At 47.4% G+C, this 22,052-nt stretch overlaps 1 protein-coding gene across 1 annotated transcript in view; it reads right to left on the reverse strand.

Moving 5' to 3' along the window:
- The window catches only part of DDX11 (DEAD/H-box helicase 11), a 40,398-nt gene that overhangs the window by 7,861 nt on the left and 10,485 nt on the right, over positions 1-22,052 (reverse strand). The window contains exons 4-19 of the mRNA XM_030321738.2: positions 20,035-20,283; positions 19,246-19,332; positions 18,765-18,922; positions 12,823-12,874; positions 11,794-11,901; positions 11,481-11,568; positions 10,866-11,071; positions 9,126-9,278; positions 8,427-8,473; positions 8,009-8,088; positions 7,056-7,100; positions 6,875-6,942; positions 5,337-5,375; positions 4,959-5,070; positions 4,708-4,839; positions 4,097-4,209 (exon numbers count right to left, since the gene is read on the reverse strand). Coding sequence (XP_030177598.1) covers positions 4,097-4,209; positions 4,708-4,839; positions 4,959-5,070; positions 5,337-5,375; positions 6,875-6,942; positions 7,056-7,100; positions 8,009-8,088; positions 8,427-8,473; positions 9,126-9,278; positions 10,866-11,071; positions 11,481-11,568; positions 11,794-11,901; positions 12,823-12,874; positions 18,765-18,922; positions 19,246-19,332; positions 20,035-20,283 — 1,737 coding nt within the window. The remainder of the gene's footprint in view (positions 1-4,096; positions 4,210-4,707; positions 4,840-4,958; positions 5,071-5,336; positions 5,376-6,874; positions 6,943-7,055; positions 7,101-8,008; positions 8,089-8,426; positions 8,474-9,125; positions 9,279-10,865; positions 11,072-11,480; positions 11,569-11,793; positions 11,902-12,822; positions 12,875-18,764; positions 18,923-19,245; positions 19,333-20,034; positions 20,284-22,052) is intronic.

Genomic DNA, 22,052 nt, shown 5'->3' on the forward strand with positions numbered 1-22,052 from the left:
AGGTGAAAACCTCTTTGACCTTGGCCGCAGCAACTTCTTACTCAACATGTCTTCAGAGGCAAGGGAAACAAAAGCAAAAATAACTATTGGGACCTCACCAAAATAAAAAGCTTCAGCACAGCAAAGGAAACAATCAGCAAAACTAAAAGGCAACTGGATGAAATGAAAGAAGGTATTTGCAAATGACATATCAGATAAAGGGTTAGTATCCAAAATCTATAAAGAACTTATCAAATTCAATACCCAAAAAACAAATAATCCATTGAAGAAATAGGCAAAAGACATGAATAGACCTTCTCCAAAGAAAACATCCAGATGGCCAACCAACACATGAAAAAATGCTCAACTTCACTCATCATCAGGGAAATACAAATCAAAACCACAATGAGATACCACCATACACCTGTCAGAATGGCTAACATTAGCAACTCAAGCAACAATAGATGTTGGCAAGGATGCAGAGAAAGAGGATCTCTTTTGCATTGTTGGGGGCAATGCAAGCTGGTGCAGCCCCTCTGGAAAACAGTATGGAGGTTCCTCAAAAAATTAAAAATAGAACTAGCCTATGACCCACCAATCGCACTACTAGGTATTTATCCAAGGGATACAGGTATGCTGTTTCAAAGGGGCAAATGCACCCCCATGTTTATAGCAGCACTATCAACAATAGCCAAAGTATGGAAAGAGCCCAAGTGTCCATCGACGGATGAATGGATAGATGTGGTATATATATACAATGGAGTATTACTCGGCAACCAAAAAGAATGAAATCTTGCCATTCGCAACTACATGGATAGAACTAGAGGGTATTAGGGGCGCCTGGGTGGCTCAGTCGGTTGAGCGTCTGACTTTGGCTCAGGTCATGATCTCACAGCTCGTGAGTTCAAGCCCCGCGTCAGGCTCTGTGCTGACAGCTCAGAGCCTGGAGCCTGCTTCAGATTCTGGGTCTCCCTCTTTCTCTCTCCTGCTCATGCTGTCTCTGTCTCTCAAAAATAAGTAAAATAAACATTAAAAAAAAAAAAAGAACTAGAGGGTATTATGCTAAGCGAGATTAGTCAGAGAAAGACAAATATTTTCTGACTTCACTCATATGAAGATTTTAAGATACAAAACAAGTGAACATAAGGGAAGGGTAGCAAAAATAATATAAAAACAGGGAGGGAGACAAAATATAAGAGACTCTTAAATATGGAGAACAAACAGAGGGTTACTGGAGGGGTTTTGGGAGGGGGGATGGGCTAAATGGGTAAGGGGCACTAAGGAATCTACTGAAATCACTGTTGCACTATATGCTAAGTTGGATGTAAATTAAAATAATTAATTAAAAAATTAAAAAAAAAAAAAGAGTTCCAGGGTTTTCACCTATTGAATTGGCAAAAATCCCAAAGTGTATCCCTCTGTAGGCACATACACACAGTGCTGGTGGAAGAGAGAACAGTACAGCTCCAGCTGGGGGGGGAATATAGCAATATTTAATAAATCAGATGTATTTTTGTCTTTCAACCTGGCAGCCCCCCTACCTAGGAGTCCCCTCTGAGCATACAGCTCCACAAACCAACCCATGCACAAGGATACTTCCTGTGCAGTGATCCCCTTCAGGAGGGGTCAGCTGAAAGCATCACGCCGGATCCTGCCAGCGCAGAGCTCCGCGGCTAGCAAGAGGCGCACAGATGGCACTGGCTACTGGATGGCGTGCCACAACACACTGGTGACTAAAAACCAGTTATGCTTTGATGTAAAAGACAAAGGAAAGGAAAAAATAAGTACATATATTTGCTTATTTCTGGAGAAAAATAAAATGAAAGCATAGAAAGACTAGGAGTAAGAAAAATGATAACCTATGGGCATGGGGAACAGGCTGGAAATGGATGGAAGTAAGACTTCCTGAATGCATCTTTTTTTTTTTTTTTAACGTTTGTTTATATTTGAGAGAGAAAGAGACAGAACATGAGCTGGGGAGGGGCAGCAAGAGAGGGAGACACAGAATCTGAAGCAGGCTCCAGGCTCTGAGCTGTCAGCACAGAGCCTAATGTGGGGCTCAAACCCATGGACCATGAGATCATGACCTGAGCAGAAGTCAGATGCTTAGCCAACTGAGCCACCCAGGTGCCCCTGAATGTATCTTCCATGCAGTTTTGACTTTCGAACCATACAGGTGTTTACTTATTTTAAAAACATAATTAAGTCTAGGGGCACCTGGGTGGCTCAGTTGGTTGAGCAACCGACTTTGGCTCAGGTCATCATCTCACAGCTTGTGAGTTCGAGCCCAGCGTCGGGCTCTGTGCTGACAGCTCAGAGCCTGGAGCCTGCTTCGGATTCTGTGTGTGTGTCTCTCTCTGCCCCTAACCCACTTGCATTCTGTCTCTCTCTCAAAAATAAGCATTAAAAAAAAAAAAAAAAAAAAAAAAAAAATATATATATATATATATATATGTCTAAAATGAAAAATCAAACTCTAAAACTGAAAACACATGGCAACAAAGAAAGCCTAACTCTCTGTCACATTCACAACATAAGCACACAAAGCAACGCCTGACTTCAAGTGACTTCAGATCCTTAGTGACCATACATCCTTAGTAGGATATACCTAAGGGCAAAAAACAAATGCAAAGAAATGAAATTTTCATCAATAGTTTATTGTTAGAATAATACTGTATATGAAACTATTTTAGTATATCTTAAGTGTATTATGGGACATAGCAAATAAGTAGTTACGTCAATGTAATGAGAAACCAAACATTCAGCTCAAGAGAAAAGACATACAGTGTAAGGTCAAATAACTGACTGATGTTCATTTAGAAATATCAATATGGACTCATGGTTTTTTAAAACCATTTTCCTCAGTCTACAAGAAGGCCTAAAAACATTTATAATCCAGGAGTACCACAAACACCCCAATACCCAGATATTGGTTTTTAAACACCAATCCCCAATAAAAGAAACCAGGTTATCTTAGAAAAATGAATGATCCCAGATATGGGATAAAGAAGGCATAAGGTGGCTGGGATGTTTCATCTTGCCAGAAAGCAAGAAAGCATCCCAAGGCTAGTGGGGCCTCATCAAGGACCAGAGGCAGCACGTCGGGCTCTGACAGGCCAAGTCTGAGACACCTGGGCATTGAAAGCAGAAATGACTATAGATGCTTTTAATACATGAACAAAAATATACAAGTCTATAGAAAAGACAAAAAAGTTGGAAACTAATAAAGCAATGGGGGATTCTAGCGGCTGAGGTTAGAAACAAATGACTGCGTGGGCGCTGAGGAGCCTTCCACCAAAGTCCTGGGCTAGGTGTACCTTAAGGACAGAACCGCTATGCAGAGACGTGGTTCTGTTTGCCACTGTGTTGCTTAAAACAGAGAAAGACTGGAAATCACCTAAATATCTAACAAAAGAAGAGTAGTTCTATAAGATATAACATATTCATGTAACAGAAAAAAACACAGCCAGAGCATGGTGGAATAAATACATACTGCTGACAAGGAAAAATGTCTATGACATTTGTTGCTGAGTGAAAAAAGCAAATCACAGCAACAGCATGTAGAGATACAGATTTTTGTTTTTAAAATATGTATGTATATTTGTAAAAATTATGCACACAAAGACTAGTATAATGATATACACTAAAATAAAATCTTTCGCTGGTGGAATTATCATCTATTTTTTTTTTCCTGCTTTTGCTGGTCTCTGCTTTCTACAACGAAAACAAAATACTTTCCTAAATACGTGTGTGTGTATATAAATTTATAAAAGAAAGGAAAGGTCGTATCTATGGTGGGTATAAGGAGCGAATGGCACTAAAATGGGGACCTGAAATTCCAGAACGGCTATCTTTGGGAGAAGTGCGGTACCTAACCTACAAAAGCACCAAATCAGCAGCCATGTGCCTCCCTCCACCCTCACTGCCCACTCCACCCCTGCCCCAGGCTAAAGGCCCAGGCATGAGACAGCACAGCAATGCCACCTGGTGGACGCTGCTTGGCCTGTTCAAGCTGACCCCTTTCTGGTTTGAGGGCCCACTGGACAGCGCCTCTTCCCCCCTGTCCCTGTCTCATCCCAGCACTCAGGGCACAAGAGGCTGGGTCTGGTTCCCTTACCGGCTGCATGGTGCCGCCTGCAATGACCACTGCCCGGCATTCCTTCACCACTTGGGCAAAGTGCACGGCTGGATTCAGGAGCAGGAATTTGAGGCTGCTCTGACTAAGACTTCCTGAAAAAAAGACAGAGCCAGCTGGGGAAGGAGGGGGTGGTTTGCAGGCAGGCCGAACAAAGACTTCCATGAGTCTGAGGCAAATGGGAGCTCAGTTGTGTCCATGAAGGAGCCACTAGAGATACCACTTTCCCTTTTGATTAGATTCCATTCAAAGTGCAGGACAAGCCCGAGGCAGACAGCACTACCAGCTCCTTTTGCACATGAAGACTGAGGTTCAGAGTGATAGACACAGCTTGGAGGTGACGGAATCAAGACTCAAACCAAAACTCACATACCTGTAACCAGTAGGCTATACAACTTCTCTCATAACCTGGCGTGAGATGCCAGCCTCCCCAGTGCCTCACATCCCTCCTCACCGCACCTACACCAGCCCACCCAGGCTACAGAGGACCAGTTTTCACCACCTTGTCTCCTCGTCCTAACCCAGAGAGGTGCAAGGTAGAATCTTTTCATGCTTTGGTTTCCCGGCTCCATGCTGATTCCTCCTTGGACTACCTTGGCGGTTCAGGATGACCCTGCCATCCTGGTTGGCAGTGGTGAGGGCTGCAAGGAAGCCTTCGATGTGCATCAGCGGGGAAGCAGACCGTGGCACCCTGGCCTCTCCCTCATCTCCGTGGGGCACGGGAGCTGCACAGAGCAGAAGGAAGACAGTCTGGGACCACAGATGAGGCAGGAGAGGAGTCCACGCGTGAGGGATGGATATTCTTGGCCCCCACCTGCAGCCCTGTCTCCCCCTCTTGACTCACTCTCGGTCAATGCGGGCTGCAGGTTCTGTAGGAAGTGCTGGAACCCAGCCAGTCTGGACTGCTCCCTGGAGGATGCAAGGACCGTGCCATACCTTTCTGTGAAGCCAAAGAGCTGGGACGGGGAGAGAGAGCACAGGGAGGAATGAGGGTGCAGCAGTGGGAGCCCAGGCTGGAGGTTCTGCTGCACCCCGCACAGCCCACAACTTGCCCCCCAACACAAGGCATCTTGGCACCCCCACCCGACACAGCAAGCAGCCCTGCAGTAAGAAGGGAGCAGGGGTGACTTGGGGCTCCAAAGGGCAGGGGAGAGCAAGGTACTGGGAGGGCAGGAGGTGGGGTGCTGTGGAGCCTGGCCAGACCCAGGAAAAGAGGCTGTACCTTTCTGCTGACCATGCTCTTTTCACAGTAGCGCCGCACCTGCAAAAGCAAACCACCGCAGGCACATGCAACAATTAGGCTGGAAAAAAAAAAAAAACACCACCTTCCAAAACCCCAGGGAGCATGATTCATTGACAGCTCCTGAGGAACCCAGCCTCCTTGTGGCCAACCGGGTCAACCTCCTTTCTGAGGTCACTCCTCTCCCACCACCCCCACATACAACACAGCGCTCTCCCACAAGAGCAACCTTCATGCACATGGCCTCCTCACTAACATCTGCATAGCCCCAACCCTCTCTAAAGGTTCCTGGTGACAGGTCTTCTGTGCTCTCCTTCAATATGACAGCACCTAAGATGAACCCTGAAAAGATTAAGAGTTTAAAAAAACACATACGAGCAAAGGCACAGAGAGGGTAAAGCTTGGGGCTTGTTCGGGGGCCCTCCAGTGTGTACAACATGTGCAGCTTGGAAAGGAAGACAGGGAGTTGAAGCCTTTGAAGATTTCTAAAAAGGGCACTATCTTCCAGTGAGGACTCACCAGATGACAGTGTAGGAAAGATTTGAGAAGGGACAGAGAGTGAAGCCAGGAAGAGCGGAAACGAGCCGGCCCTGAAGTGGCAGCTGTGGGATTGGAAAAGCAGTGGGAGTTCGAGTGCTCCTTCCAGCTCTGAGGCCCGGCAACTGTTTGGATGCGGGACCCAAAGGGAGAAGAAAGGCATCAAAATGGCCTCAACCGGTCAGATGGGGTAATGGCAGTGACCGTGATCAAAACAGGTAAGCTGGTTTGAAGAAAAATGGGAAGGCAGGAGGGAAGCAAGCAGGGTCTCAAGGCCAAGCCAGGGCTCACATGCTGCCTCCCACACCAGGCACCATTTGCTCACTCATGTATGGCTAGTACATGTCGTCCTGGGGAAACCTCACCCAGCCCTGGTTTCCTCTGCTTCTGAATGGTGATGGTACCTCCTACCGTGGGGTCCCAGAACCTGGTGCACTGCCTTGGACACAGCAAGTGCTCTGTATTTTTAGTAATTTGGAATCGCTAAGTTGTGAGTCAAGTGATGGCAGCAGTACCCCGAACAGTAGGTCTGGAGCAGGCAGACACCTGCGGCTGGTGTGCAAGGATGGGGGCGGGTCACGCAGAGTGGCCCAGGGAGTGTTCTCAGCCACCTCAGCCCAATAGCAGGATGGTGCTCACAAAGCTGACCTGCTCTTTCTAGTCCAGGGCAAAGACTGGGCCAGAAGAAAGATGGAACGAGGTAAAGGACCTGGGAGTTTCTATCTGTGCTTACATGGTAAATGAAAGGCAGCTTTTCTCACCAATCCCTAGGACCCTTCACTCTGGTTTGAAGATTTTTTTCTTGCTGGCACTTTAAGGGTTAATTACAAACATCTATGCTGTAGATCCTCAGACTTCTAGACTGACTCACAACAGAAGAAATTTACTTTTTATTCCTTCCAGTCTTAACACAGTGCTCTGCTCGCAGGTGGCGGTAAGGATAAGGAAACTGGGCGCTGACACAGAAGGGGGAGAACCGCTACCTTGAACAAGTTGATGTTGTCGATCTGGCTCTGAAAGAGAAAGTCATTGATGGTCTTCAGCTCTGTCCCTAAGGATAAACAAAGAAGGGCCTTGGAATCCTTGCTCTGAAGACCACAGGCCCAGAGGTGAGCTCAGAAACGGCTCAGACCATCTCTGAGTCTCTGAAGGCCACCCTCTTACCTGTTTGCGAAAGGCTCTGTGTGTTGGGATTTTGCTTAATGTTTCCTAAAACAGAATTCAAGCAGGTCAGGATGGGGATCCTCTGCCCCCCACCCCCATCCTCTCACACATTTTGTGTGTACGCTATTTAATGTACTCATCAAATAAGAGCATTCATATGTAAACAGGTTTTTTGCCATTTATGGCACCCAAAGAACCCACTGAGAGGGTGGGAAGCTCTAGGAAGCCTCAAAATCTAACCCACGTTTGCATATGGAGCCCAAAGCCTTGTTATCTCATTCTTTTCACACCTCCTCCAAGGAGGCTGGGGCCAAGGGACCACCCACTTTACGCAGGTGCAAAGAGTTGTCCAGGCTGCACAGTGGCCAGTGGCAAGGCAGAGGTGGAAGGGAGGAACACCGACATTAGACAAAATCCCTCCAGTGGAACGCCGCACTGGTTTTCCAGAACTTTGGCTTCTAGGAAAGCCTTCAAATGACAGCCATATATATAGCAAAGGAAAGGGTAGGTGACACAGAATTGTGCAAAGCAGTATGGAACCTAGAGCCGGAAGCCTCTAGTCTCTCCTACTAGGTTCATGAAGCAGAGGCAGGTCACATCTCTGAGCTTTAGTTGACTCCTCTGTCAACAACAGTGAGTGTGCCTGTGCAGCTCTCCTCACAGGAGCACTCCAAAGTAACGTCACCCGTTTCTATTACACTATGCTGTTATTACTACCTGAGAAGTAAGGTCTGGCAAAATAAAAAGGACTCAGGGAAATATAAACTAGAAACCTAAAAAAGGATCTACGGTCAGACAATTCAACAAAGCTATGAAAAATAAGAATCTTCTAAATCAATGGCCAAGACAATTCTTGAGGACACAGAAATCCCAGGTGTCCTGACTGGCATCCAGAGAAGGGACTGCAGCAAGCTTAGCAGGCCAGGGGCTGGGGTGGGCATAGTGCTCCTTACCTCCCAACACAGTCACAAACTGCTCCAACAGATACAGGAGCTGTTTGATGTACATCAAGTTCTTGGCCTTCAGACGCTTCCTGAGGAGACACCAACGGACATCAAGTGGTTGCACTCCCCAAGCTGCTTCCCTTCCAAATGCCCCAAGTTGTGGCCTTTCTGTCCAGTGTCTTTCAAGGTAGACCACAGTGACAAATATGGTCCCAGAGAAAAAGGCTGGCCGTGGCCCAAGGCCTTCACAGCCAGCTGTTGTGTCCCAAGCACCCTCGGCCTATGTGGGGTACACACCACCGTAAACAGGAGGTAAACAGCACCCTGGCCCACTCGGTGTGGTGCCTGGGCCAGAGATGGAGACCCAAGTGCCTTCTCCCAGAGACTGAGCAGGATTTCCCTTCCCCCTCAGGAGGCAGTATCTTACCCATATCGTTCCATATACTGGAGCAACTGGGAATGGGCCTGGCAGAACTGGAGAGAACAGAGAACAGGTGTGAAGGCGGCCCAGGCTCTGAGCAAGCAGCCTAGGGCTGTGCCAATGATATCTTAGATCATGCCTAGAAGATGCTAGCCAGGACACCTCATGGGAAACAACCAAGGTGAAGAGAGCAGCACACTGCTTATGCCCCCCTGAATTTCAAGAGTTCTCAACGTTAACTAGGAATACCAGCCTGCACAGAGGCAGCGTGGGGTTTCACAATACTGTGTATGCTGCATGGCACAGAGGAGATAATCGATAAATAGTGGCTTTCAGAAATACTGAGAACCCCTCAAAGCAACAATAATGATGTCCAACCATGTGAGGACCCTGCTTCCCTCACCCCACTGTCCTGGGTTATAGAGAACTGGCTGGTACCACCCTGGGCTGGAGGGACTCAGGATGACATACGCCAGTGAGGAACAAGGAAATGAGTCACCTTGTCTGCGCTGGGTGCCAGCATTTCTAAGATCTGGGTCCCTGTAGTTCTAGCCAGTCCGCCCCTGACGAGGCCACTGCCTCGACTCAGCGCACCCTTCCCCACGCCATTGCCAGACGAATTCCAGGTCTAGGCACTTAGAGAGATGATCCACATCCCTCTTCCCCACAGCAGGCACTGGCCCAAGAAGGGAGAGGCCGACCCACCTGGGAACCGCTGACCTCTGCGCTGTAGATGCCCGTGATGGTGTCAATCAGGTTGTGAGCCTCGTCAATGACCACCACCTGTCCCTGCAGCCGGATCCCTGCGGCCTGACGGGTGGCCCCGTGCAGCAGCATCTGGTAGGGCAGCACCACGAGCTGGGAGGAGGGGGCGGCCACCTGAGCAGGGCTGGGCTCCTTGCCACAACAGCCCCACCTGCTCTAAGCTCCTGGTGTGAGTGGTTTCATTTCCCAACCAGAATACGTGTAGGGGCATTCAAAAGTGAAAGCTCTAGCAAAGCCCTGTGCTTTTAGCAACAGACCCCCTCTTCAGGTTTTATGTGGAACATGAAATATGAAACAGACGTAACTGGGGCCAATCTGAATCTGACTGAACCAAGAGTGGCGGTGGGCAGAGGGGAGCAGAGAGAAGCATGGAACCCCTGCTTAGCCTTATCCATACCCCCGAGGTAGCCCCTGAAGCACCCAAGGTTCCTCAAAACACTGTGAAAACCAGTGGTGTACTAGTAGGTAGCCCTGGGTTCTGGTCTTGGAGCTGTTATTTCCCAGCTAAATGACTCTGGAAGAGTGAATTAATCTTTCTGCGCCTCAATTTCTTCATCTGCAAAATGATAAACTCTATCTCAAATAAGGGCTAAGGGGTGGAGGGTAAACAAAAAAGCATTCCATGAATTTTTAGGTGCTCTCTGTGATGATGATTTTACAGTTAAAAGAATACTGATAGAGTGAAAATCCAGAAAACTAGAAACTTAAGGCCCAACTTTAATACTGGCTCCATTACTCACCCACTAAGAGAAAACAGATATATCACTTAACCTTTCTGGGCCTTTGTCCTCATATGGATATGAGAACATATGGATAATACTTGCCTTTGCTTTTTTAGTAGGATACTACAAAGCAAAAATGAGGTGAAAAGTATCTCAAAAAGTTAAGATCATGAAAATCTCAGGACATCTTACTATATTTGCACACAGGTATCTATGGCACTAATCTTGCAATGTGGCAAACAGACCCCAGGCACGGCATGCAACAATGCTGAGGGCTGGGAGGGTTCTGGAATTTAATTCTGAGCACCCACGCAACACGGTTCAACGTAGTATATTAATGAGCACTTAACTGCCTTGTAAAATTATTACTCATGTTCCCTGAATCACTGAAAACCTACCTAATCTCTTCTTTCTTATATGGAAGTCTCCATAATCGAAACCCTATTTCCAAAAGCCATTCAAATTAAGAAGTGGCAGTTAGACAGTAAAATCGTACCAAATAACAATGGTATTTTTGATCTGGCAAACCGGCAGTTTTTCTGTTTAAAGATGACACCAAATGTGGCAAGTCTAGAGAAGACTGTCTTCTCACACACTGGTGGGTAGGTTCCTCCGAAAGGCCATCTGGGAACACGTTTCTGGTGCAGCACCCTTACTTCATCCCCTCAGCTTTCGCCCCCGACTCTGTTTTCACTAGGACTGCACACCCCTTCCTGGCTTTTATCTGCTGTCCCCAATAATGCCAACTATTCCTGCAACCCAGAGTCACAAGGCACCTGGGGCCGCCTCTGACCCTACGCACCAGGCGTGTGGGTGACAGGTCACCGGTGTGCAGTGTGTTGGTCAGTCCAACCATGGCCAGTGACCTCCTCCCAAATTAAGAGGAATGAGGAAACTCCTTGGGGCTGAGGCCACAGTTAGAGCCAAGAATGACTGCCCAACCCTCCAGGGTCTTCACCTGGGCTGCTGGAATGGCAAACCGGCTCCCGTAATAGGGACAGGCCCGAGCCTCCTTCCCCAGGGACACCAGCTGCTCGATGTCCTTCACCCCCACCAGGACCTCGTCTCGGAGGAGCTGCAGCTGCTCATAGCTGTAGAAGGGGCATGCGGTCTGGTGCTCCTGCCTTCTCCTCTTGGGCTTCTCATCCTCAGCTCTGCTCTTCTCTGAGGGGCACAGGCACAAGGGGGCAAAGGCAGAAAGAATGGTAAGTGTCCATGGGGTCAGGAGCCCAATTCCATAGGGTGGGGTCCGATAAACCCTTCCCAGTACTGCTCGGTACTCAGCACACCATTCTGGTATTTTACTTGGTGTTCGCTAGAAAAAGCCAGTAAAATCATCTCAGAGCCAGGGTTCTGAACTAGACACTGACCCAAAAAGCAAAACGCCTTTTCCCAAGGAGATGGTCTTTAGGAAGGACCCGGCCGTCTGCTCTGCCGTCACTGCCATTTAAGACACTATTTCCCACATCCTTGTCCACTTCTGCCCCACTCCCGACCCCTTCCCAGTACTGCCTGAGGCTACACGACAGTCCCAGAGCTCTTTGCTGCACAGCTCCAGGGTGCTGGCGGCTACCGTGTTTACTTCTCTGCATCTCCATGCAGCGGTCATTGATAAGCTGCGCAGAACCCAGGTTTTTCACATCTTCATTTATACAAAGATTCTAGAAGGCAGAGGATAAAGAAAAAGTCAACACAATGGTCCCGGCTACGTGATACACAGCAACCCTCCAGAGCCTGCCTAGCCCCCCAAGGACCGGAAGAGGCCGATCCTCCCACCGCTCGGCCTGCCTCGGACCCACAATTCTTCTATGTCTGGAAGAAGAAGACGAAGGCCCAGGGAAGGGAGCAGGTTGGCACCCAAGCCAAGACCCACTGCCTCTGTTTACCTGCCGAGAGCCAAGGGAGACAAGCCGGGTGTCCTTGCCAAAGGGGCTTCTCTGCACCTCGTGCACAAACTGGGCCAGCTGGGAGTGCGTCCGACTGCAGTAGTAAATCTGCTCCGAGAAAAAGCAGAGTATTTCAAAGAGGAGACCACAATTTCTCCAAATATTATCTGCACATCAAGGAATACATGGTCTAATAGGCTGAGGGACTGGGGAGAGTGGCCACAAATACACAAACCTAAAGCAAGGGGACTCTGTCCCACAGCAGATCTCAGTTAACACAGGGCCGGGGCAGTCCCCACCATCCCCTCAGCTCCAGAAGGTCACGAGAACACCCACGACATGGAGCGCCTCCCATCAGTCCTGCTCAGCCGCTAATCCAGCCACTTTACAGGGCTTGTTCATCTCAGGACAGGCCGCCTCCCTGAGCTGTGGTTCCCAAATGGGAAAGAGTAGATTCTGGGGAGTGTGTTGGGGGGTGGGCTGTCCACACACACCTCCCAAAGGGCTTGGAAGACAGGCGGGCAGTAAGGCAGGGGGGCACTGAGCTAAACTCTCTCTGTGCTCCTCTGAGATGGAGAACAGCGACAAAAGAAGAGAAAAACAGAGGCAAAATATCTACTTTTAACGGAGAAAACAAGAGTCTTACACAAATGAAACCAAATGATTTTAAACATGAGAGGTGTCAGAATCATATGTACCTCACAGAACTCCATGCCAATGAAAATACAAACCAGAGAAGAGGGAGCCAAAGGGCAGGGTGCTCTTGCTCTGGCCTGCCGCCCCCCCTTTCCCCAGAGAGATACCACTGGTCCATGGCCCAGAACAGCAGCTCCTGGATGCCCTGGGGCACACAAGCTCAGGCTTCACTGCCAGGAGAGGCCTCTCCTCTGGGTGCCTAGCCCATCTGGCCAAGTAAGCACCGACACCAAGGTCTGGGTCTGGGGAACCCCAGGAGAGTGAGAAGCAGCTAGGGGGATACAGCCCTGGACTGGGGACCAATCCCAGAATACCCAGGACACGATGTCTTACCTTAGTTACATGTTCTTCCTCCAGGTCCTCCTCCTCCTCCTCCTCGTCCACTCTGAGAGAGAAAAATAACATGGAACAGTCTTCCCTGGGGACTCAGGTCAACTGAGATGCACTGTACCGAGCATGTGCCATGTATGGGAACTAGCTAAACAAGTAAGCTGTTCCCCGCATGGAGGCCAGCATTGCTGGGGTTGGAGCCCTCAGCCAAAGGGAGACAGACCATTCCAACAACCAGGTTCCACCAATGAGCAGGTGCTCATTCGCTCAGTCAGAGAGACACCCCCAGGCTAACACCAACCCCATCCTCCCACTGCCGCTCAGGAGGGAAATGAGAAAGGGGCACAGTATGCCCGAAGCCTAGGTTCAGTGTCTGACTTGTCCCTCATCAAAGGCTACTCTGTCCTCACTGTCCACCCTCCAGAAAACTGGAATTCTCTCAGTTCCCCACAGAACTTTGCTCTTTGCCACCTCAGAGCCTTGGACATGCTGTTCTCTTTGCCTGGAATGCTCTCTCCCTTCACCTCCTCTTTTACCTAGCCAACTGTCAACCTTGAGATCCCCATATAAACATTGTCTCCTCTGTTCAGCCTTCTCCAACCTCCCCCATAGGCTTGGCTGGCCTCTGACACACTGCCATGGCCCCCCTGCACCTCATTCAAAATAACTTATTCTTGGTCTGTTTCCCCCTCCAGACTGTCACGTCCACGGGCAGGACCTGGGAGTATCTAGCTTCTGTGAATGCCTGGGGTCCTACCAAGGCCTTGGCACACAGCAGGAATTCCACGCACATTTCCTGAGGGAAGTCACAACTGACTGCTGACTGACTGAATAAAAGATGCTGTCACTCAGAACCAGATAAATCTCTTCTCTCGCCAGCACCTCAGTCTACCACTCCCAGCAATGAATGAAGAGCCCATGTGCACTGGCAGATTGGTGGGGAGGTAAATCCTGCATTACAAGGCTGAATGTTTGGTCAACATTATTAGTCTAGGTTCCTCAGAAAACACAAAATCTTTCACAGACACACTCTACCTACAGGGCCATCACTGGGATTCTTTTTACTCACCTGGCAAATTTTATTTAAAAAAAAAAAAAGCAGAAATGCTAATTGCTTTGGGGGATTAGAAGAGGAGTTATAGGGTTGCCTTCCCGGTCAATAAATAAATCAATAATTGTTCAGTCAGCTTTGTCTGAAAGGCCTTGATTTAAATCACACAGTAAGCAAACTCAACCGAATCTAGTAAGAAGCTGGACATGTGAAGAAATGAAGAGCAAAAATTTTATATTCAGAATGAGTTGTGTTCTCAGAGAGGCTCATGTCTCTTGAAATGCCAGGGCACTGGAAGCTGTAGAAATCTGCAGGATTACTGGCTCAGGCCCAGACCCTAAGTAGCACTTTCTCTAATATTCACAAACTCCACTCAAGTTCTTTTCTTGTTCCCAGGGGCCTCTTGAGGAGAAGTACAGGAGTGGGCAAGCAGTCTTGGAGGCAGGTGGCAAAGGGTTTACAGAGCCTCTCTGCCCTTATCTCTTCGAGATAGGATGCATAAAGAGGTCTGGACATCTCAGCCCTGGGCAGGGTCAAAAGTTTTGGTTCTAATCCAGATCCCGAAATCTGTGCTTAGGGGCAGGCCTCTGAGCACCAAAGGAAAAGCCCAGGACTAGATGATTTCACAGGCAAATTCTACCAAATATTTAAAGAAATAATGCCAACCCTTCTCAACCTCTTCCGAAATACTGAAGAGGAGGGAACACTCCCAAACTCATTTTATGAGACCACCATTACCCTGATACCAAAGCCAGGTAAGAACACTACAAACACAGGAAACTACAGGCTAGCATATTTCCCTGATGAATACAAATGCAAAAATTCTCAACAAAACACTAACAAACTGAACTAAATGGCATATTAAAAGGATCATACTCCATGATCAAGTGGGATTTATCCCTAAAATATGATGGCTCATCATATGCAAATCAGTAAACGGGATACATCAATAAATAGAATGATATATAAAAGTCACATAATCATCTCAACACAGAAAAAAACATGACAAAATCCAACGCCTGTTCATGATAAAAATTCTCAATCAATTAGGTACAAATGAATGTACCTCAACATAATAAAGGCCATCTATTACAAGCCCACAGCTAACATCTGAACAGTAAAAGAGTGAAAGCTTTTGCACCAAGACAAGGAAAAAGACAAAGTTGCCCACTCTCACCACTCCTATTCAACATAACACTGGAAGTCATAGCCAGACCAATCAGACAAGAAAAAGAAAAAAAAGCATCCAAATTGGAAAGGAAGAAGTAAACGACATGATTTTATTTACAAAAACCCTGAAGATAGCACCAAAAAACTGCTAGGACTAATAAATTCAGTGAAGCTGCAGGGCACATGACCAACACACACAACTGGAGATGACACAGATGACAAAATGTCCCATGTTCATGGGTCACAAGAATTAACGTTGCTAAAATGTCCATACTACTCAAAGCTATCTATAGATTTAATGCAATTCCCTATCAAGATTCCAATGGCATTTTTTACAGATATAGAAAAAGAATCCTAAAAATCATTAGGAACCACAAAAGACCCCAAATAGCCAAAGCAATCTTGAGAAAGAATAAAGCTGGAGGAATCACAATTCCTTATTTCAAACAGCATGGTAATCAAAACACTTTGGTACTGGCATAAAAACAGACACGTAAGACCCGTGGAACAGAACAGAGCCCAAAAATAAACCCAGGTATATATAGTAAAGTACTATTGGACAAGGGAGCCAAGAATACTCAATGAGGAAAAGATGGCCTCTTCAACATGGTGCTGGGCAAACTGAATAGTCACAGGCAGAGGAACGAAATGGAACCCCTCTCCTACACCACTCACAAAAACTAAGTCAAAATGGATTAAAAACTTAAACGTAAGACCCAAAATCATAAAACTCCTAGAAGAAAACACAGGAAAAAGTTTCATGACAATAATTTCTTGGATAGGACATCAAAAGTATAGCAACAAAAGCAAAAATAAACAGGTGGGACTATGTCAAACTAAAAAGCTTCTGCACAGCAAAAGAAACAATCAACAAAATGAAAAGGCAACCAAGAAATGGGAGAAAATATTTGCAAACCACCTATCTGATGATAAGGGGCTTATATCCAAAATATATAAGGGACTCATAGAACTCAACAGCAAAAAACAAGTAATCCAATTAAAAAATGGGCAGAGGTGGGGCGCCTGGGTGGCTCAGTTGGTTAAGCGTCCAACTTTGGCTCAGGTCACGATCTCATGGTTTGTGAGTTCAAGCCCAGCATCAGGCTCTGTGCTGACAGCTCAGAGCCTGGAGCCTGCTTCAGATTCTGTGTCTCCCTCTCTCTCTGCCCCTCCTCCACTCACACCCTCTTTCTCAAAAATAAACAGAAAAAAATTTTTTAAATGGGCAGAGGAACTGAATATACATTTTTCCAAAGACATACAAATAGCCAACAGGTACACGAAAAGATGCTCAACATCACTGATCCCCAAGGAAATGCAAGTCAAAACTGCAATGAGATTTCACCTCACACCTGTTAGCATGGCTACCGCCAAAAAGATAAAAAGATGAGGTGCTTGGGTGGCTCAGCCCATTCAGCATCCAACTCTCGATTTCAGCTTGGGTCATGATCCCAGGGTCATAAGGATCAAGCCCCAGGTCAGGCGCTGCACTGAGAATGGAGCCTCCTTGGGATTTTCTCTCCCTCTGCCCTTCTCTCCTGCTTGTACTCTGAAAGACAAGGAACGGAACGGAACGGAACGGAACGGAAAGGAAAGGAAAGGAAAGGAAAGGAAAGGAAAGGAAAGGAAAGGAAAGGAAAGGAAAGGAAAGGAAAGGAAAGGAAAGGAAAGGAAAGGAAAGGAAAGGAAGAAAGAGAAAGAAATGTTTGCAAGGATGTGGACAAAAGGGAACCCTTGCGCACCGTGGGTGGCAATGTAAATTGGTGCAGCCACTCTAGAAAACAGCATGGACATTCCTCAAAAAATTAGAAATATTAAGTAGCATATGACCCAGCAATCCCATTTCTGGGTATATATCTAGAGGAAATGAAATCACTATCTCGTGGAGATCTCTGCATCCTCATGTTCAATGCAGCACTGATGAAAACAACCGAAGTATCCACTGACAGATGAATGAATAATGAAAATGTGTCTCTCTCTCTCTCTCTCTCTCTCTCTCTCTCACACACACACACACACACACACACGGAAATATTCAGCCATAAAAAAGAAAGAAGTCTTGCCATTTGTGACAATATATATGGACCTTGAGGGCATTCTGCTAAGTGATGTAAGTCAGACAGAGAAGGACAATTCTGTGGCATATCCTAAGTGGAATCTAAAAAAACCAAACTCCTAGAAACAGAGTAGATTGCTAGGGGCTGAAGAGGGACATGAAAGTAGTCAAAAGGTAAAGGTACCATTATAAGATCATGATGACTGTCATTAACTACACTGTATTGTACACCTGACAGCTGCTAGGAGAGCACATCTTTAAAGAAATGTTAAGTATGTGAGACGATGGATTTGTTAACTACCCTTATCATAGTGATTGTTTTGCAATGCATACATGTATCAGATATCAGATCATCATGGTATGTATCTTAAACTTACACAATGTTATAACCCAATTATATCTCAATAAAGCTGAGGGGGAAAAGAAAGAAAAGTCAGGGCAGCTGGGACGCTGAGCACCCGATGGTGAAGTTAGAAGGTGCACTGCAGACAGACTGAAGATTTTCTCCATCACAAAAGAGTCAACCAAAGATTTCAGGCCTTGGAGTTACACTCTACACAGACATGGTGACCAGTGTCAATGAGAATGTAGAACACTGGAGTCACCTTTAGAGGAGCAGAAAACAATGCTTCCAAGTTGGGAGCCTAAGAGGGATGACCTCTAGGGGTACTTGTGACTTGGGGAAAGAACTGATATCAAAATGACTTTAATGCCCTAATGCCCAAATACAATCCTGTTACTCCCTTGTTTGAAACCCCACAGCCCCACTGCACTGAGAACACCCAAACCCTCAGTGGACCCATGAGGCCCAAACACACAGCTGACTCTTCTTCCCCTCTCTCCCTCATTCGCTCTTGCTCAGCCCCTGGGCCTTCTCTGTGCCCCTTGAACTTACCAAACCTGTTCCCGTTTCCAGACCAGGGTACCTTCAGGCTACTGACTAGACCTCTCTTCTCCCAGGTCTCCCCATGGCTCTTTCTCATGCTTTGTCACCCCCTTGGAGGGCTCTCCTAGCTTCACCTGGAGGTGCGACCCCACACGCTACCCCTTTCACCAGTTTTATTCTCCTCCTGGGCAAATGTGCTCATTTCACAGTTCTGGTGTACATTCCCCACCCCCCTGCCATCAACTACATGCAAGCTCCGGAGGGCAGGGGTCATGTCTGTCTGTGGCATCTGGAGCCACGCCACACCTAGAGCAGACCCTCAAAGGTCATTTGTGCAACTAAAGCATGAATGAAAAAGGAGGCTCCCACTAGGGCAGTGTGGCCTCAGAACATCCTCACTGTCACCTTCGGTGTTTCTACTCCACCCAGCAGCTTAGGACTCACACATCAGAAACTCAGAAGCCAGAAGGCGAAAAGAACAAGTTGGGCTAAGGATACGTTGATGATTTATATCATAAACCTCACAAGGTGTACTCTAGGAGCTAAGAGCACATGATCAAGAGTGGCCTGGGTGCTGGGTGCAGGTCCCTGCTCCTCCCCTTCCCTGTAGCCTAAGGCACAGCCCCCATTTATGAGGAACTTAAGGGATGGCATTCCATCCCTTCAGATGTCTCATGAGGGACACAGCAGGCTGCCTCTCTCTAGGCACAGGAGCTGCCTCCCTGAGAGCCCCCATGCAGACCAGCGCAGGGGAGGTGGGTAAAGGAGAAGCACCATCTTACCCACGAGCTGCTCCCTTCTCCTCATCGCTCTCGTACTCGGCGAGGACCAGCTCCTCGTCCCCACATACCAGCTGCTCTAGGGGCTCGGTCCCTGTTCCTTCTGCTAGCATCTCCCTGCTGAGGTGGAGGAGACGCTCCATTTCTTCTTCTTCCCGTCTCTGTGTAAGAGCATTACAAGTGGGACAGAAGAATCTCAGTACGGGTGCCCCTGCCCCCTTGATGGAGTCACCCTCGAAGTGGCTACCACCAAGGACAACACACATGCCGTTTCCACAGGCCTCGCTGTCCTACTGGTATCTCCACCCCAGGCATCAATACCTCAGCTCAAGCTGCCAGCTTCTGGGTGATGGGGGGGGGGCGGGGGGGGTCAGGGCAAGAATACTGAGGTCCTGACCACTCATCCAAAGGAGAAACTCCGTGAGGCGCCAGGCAGTGGGACCGTGCCCGTACACCATCCCTGCCACTCCGAGAGGACACTCACCATGCGCTTGGCTGCATACTTGAGCTGTGCATTGTGACGGATCTGCTGCAGGCGCTCTTCTCGCTTCTTCCGCCTGACCTGCTCCTCCTACAGGGTAAAGGAGCCACACGGGAAACTCCCGCAGGAGGCCCAAACCAGGCCCTCCTTAAAGAGTTGGGGCTTGGCCTCGTGCCTCTTCACACAGGGCGGTTCTCCCTTCCATGGGCAACTCTCAAGGGTGCAGCAGCATCCCTGACCCTCACTGGGTCCCAGCCCTATTGCTCACTGCAGGTCTACACACTCCCTCCCGAAGCCACAGACTCTCAATCAAATTCATTCCCTTAATGGAGTTTGCAGCCACTGAACCATGTTGCCAATGGCAACAGTGAGGTTCTTTTTCCAGGTGGGTAATGAATGGAACTGCCAATCCCTGGTCTAGAGAAGGCCCACTGACATCAGCTTTAAAAAGACAGAAAGCGGGATGCCTGGGTGGCTCAGTCAGTTGAGTGTCCAACTCTTGGTTTCAGCTCAGATCATGATCTCATGGTTCAAGAGTTCAAGCCTCGTGTCGGGCTCCGTGCTGACAGCGCAGAGCCTGCTTGGGATTCTCTCCTCCTCCTTCTCTCTCTGCCCCTCCCCCACTCTCCCTCTCTCAAAAATAAACAAATAAACTTTAAAAAGACAGCAAGGGCACAGTACCACTGGCTCAAGAAGGCACTGCAAAGGAGAAGGACACACTCATCAACCCCAAATTACCACCCAAACACTGTTTCCTGGATCATTCTCACCTCCCGTCACCCTAGGGCTCACCTTCAGCCGGTCCACCAGGTCCCTTTCTTCTTTCTTCTGCACAAACTGAGTCACCCAGTCAGGCTCTCCGGCAGGCCTCAGGGTGTCTGGGGTCTCTTTGCAGGAGGATGAAAGAAATGGGGGCTGATCCTTCCCATCACTTAAGGGGACAGTTCCAGTTTCAAGGAGACGTGCTTCTTCTTGATGTTTCTTCTGTTCAAAGTCACGGAGCCAGGAAAGGGCCCCACAAATCAGACTTAAAGATTTTCCCTACAGAAATACAAATCAAAACCACACTCAGGTATCACCTCACGCCAGTCAGAGTGGCCAAAATGAACAAATCAGGAGACTATAGATGCTGGAGAGGATGTGGAGAAACGGGAACCCTCTTGCACTGTTGGTGGGAATGCAAATTGGTGCAGCCGCTCTGGAAAGCAGTGTGGAGGTTCCTCAGAAAATTAAAAATAGACCTACCCTATGACCCAGCAATAGCACTGCTAGGAATTTATCCAAGGGATACAGGAGTGCTGATGCATAGGGGCACTTGTACCCCAATGTTCATAGCAGCACTCTCAACAATAGCCAAATTATGGAAAGAGCCTAAATGTCCATCAACTGATGAATGGATAAAGAAATTGTGGTATATATACACAATGGAATACTATGTGGCAATGAGAAAAAATGAAATATGGCCTTTTGTAGCAACGTGGATGGAACTGGAGAGTGTAATGCTAAGTGAAATAAGCCATACAGAGAAAGACAGATACCATATGGTTTCACTCTTATGTGGATCCTGAGAAACTTAACAGGAACCCATGGGGGAGGGGAAGGAAAAAAAAAAAAAAAAAAAAGAGGTTAGAGTGGGAGAGAGCCAAAGCATAAGAGACTCTTAAAAACTGAGAACAAACTGAGGGTTGATGGGGGGTGGGAGGGAGGGGAGGGTGGGTGATGGGTATTGAGGAGGGCACCTTTTGGGATGAGCACTGGGTGTTGTATGGAAACCAATTTGTCAATAAATTTCATATATATAAAAAAAAATAAATAAAATGAAGCAGAAATCAAAGGAAAAAAAAAAAAAAAAGATTTTCCCTACAGGAAGAAAAAGGTCTTCAGGAAAAAAGAACAAAAATTAAAGCTTTCCAGATGATGTTTCCCATTTTAATAAAGCCTTCAGGGAAGGTCTACCTTTAATTACTAGAAGGTAGTTTAAGACCGAACTGGGAAAGGGCAGGAAGGGAATTAGCAAAAGGATAGCCAAGGAAAATATGAAAAAGGAAGAAATGAAAATGAAATTCATGGTTTAATTATACAGCTCACTGTTCCTAAAATAATTTAATGTGGCTTATCAGGTTACATATAAATACCGCAAGTTAACAAAATTAGAAGGTGAAGAATTTGGAGCACCTGAGTGGCTCAGTAGGTTAAGCGTCAGACTTCAGCTCGGGTCATGATCTCACGGTTCGTGAGTTCAAGCCCCACATGGGGCTCTGTGCTGACAGCTCGGAGCCTGCTTGGGATTCTCCCTTTCTCTCTGCCCCTCCCCCACTTGTACTCTCGCTCTGTCTCTCTCTCTCAAAAATAAACATTATTAAAAAAAAAAAAAAAAAAAAGGTGAAGAATTAGATAAATAGCCCCCAAAAAGAATTTAGGCCAAATAATATATAGCTTGAAATCCTATATCCTCACTAAGGGGGAGCCACCTTGGGCTCTCCACTTTAATACGGCCCCATGAGTCCCGGTCTTCAAAACACTTTAAAAGCAAACAAATTGCTCTGGAGAACACAATTCTTTACTTAAAGACCAGAATTTTCCCTGTGGGTTGAATTGGGACCCTCCGCCCAAACTCTTGTGTTAAGTCCTAACCCTGAGTGTCTCAGAATGTGACCTTATTTGGAAACAGGGTCACTCCAGATGTATTTAGTTAAGATCAGGGCCCTGATCCAGTAAGACTGGTGTCCTTACAGAAAGGGGAAATTGGGATACCAAGGCATGCCCAGAGGGAAAGCGATGTGATAAAACACAGGGGGGCAGGCCAGAAC

The sequence above is a fragment of the Lynx canadensis genome, chromosome B4 (genome assembly GCF_007474595.2).
Source record: "Lynx canadensis isolate LIC74 chromosome B4, mLynCan4.pri.v2, whole genome shotgun sequence".
Classification (NCBI taxonomy): Eukaryota; Metazoa; Chordata; class Mammalia; order Carnivora; family Felidae; genus Lynx; species Lynx canadensis.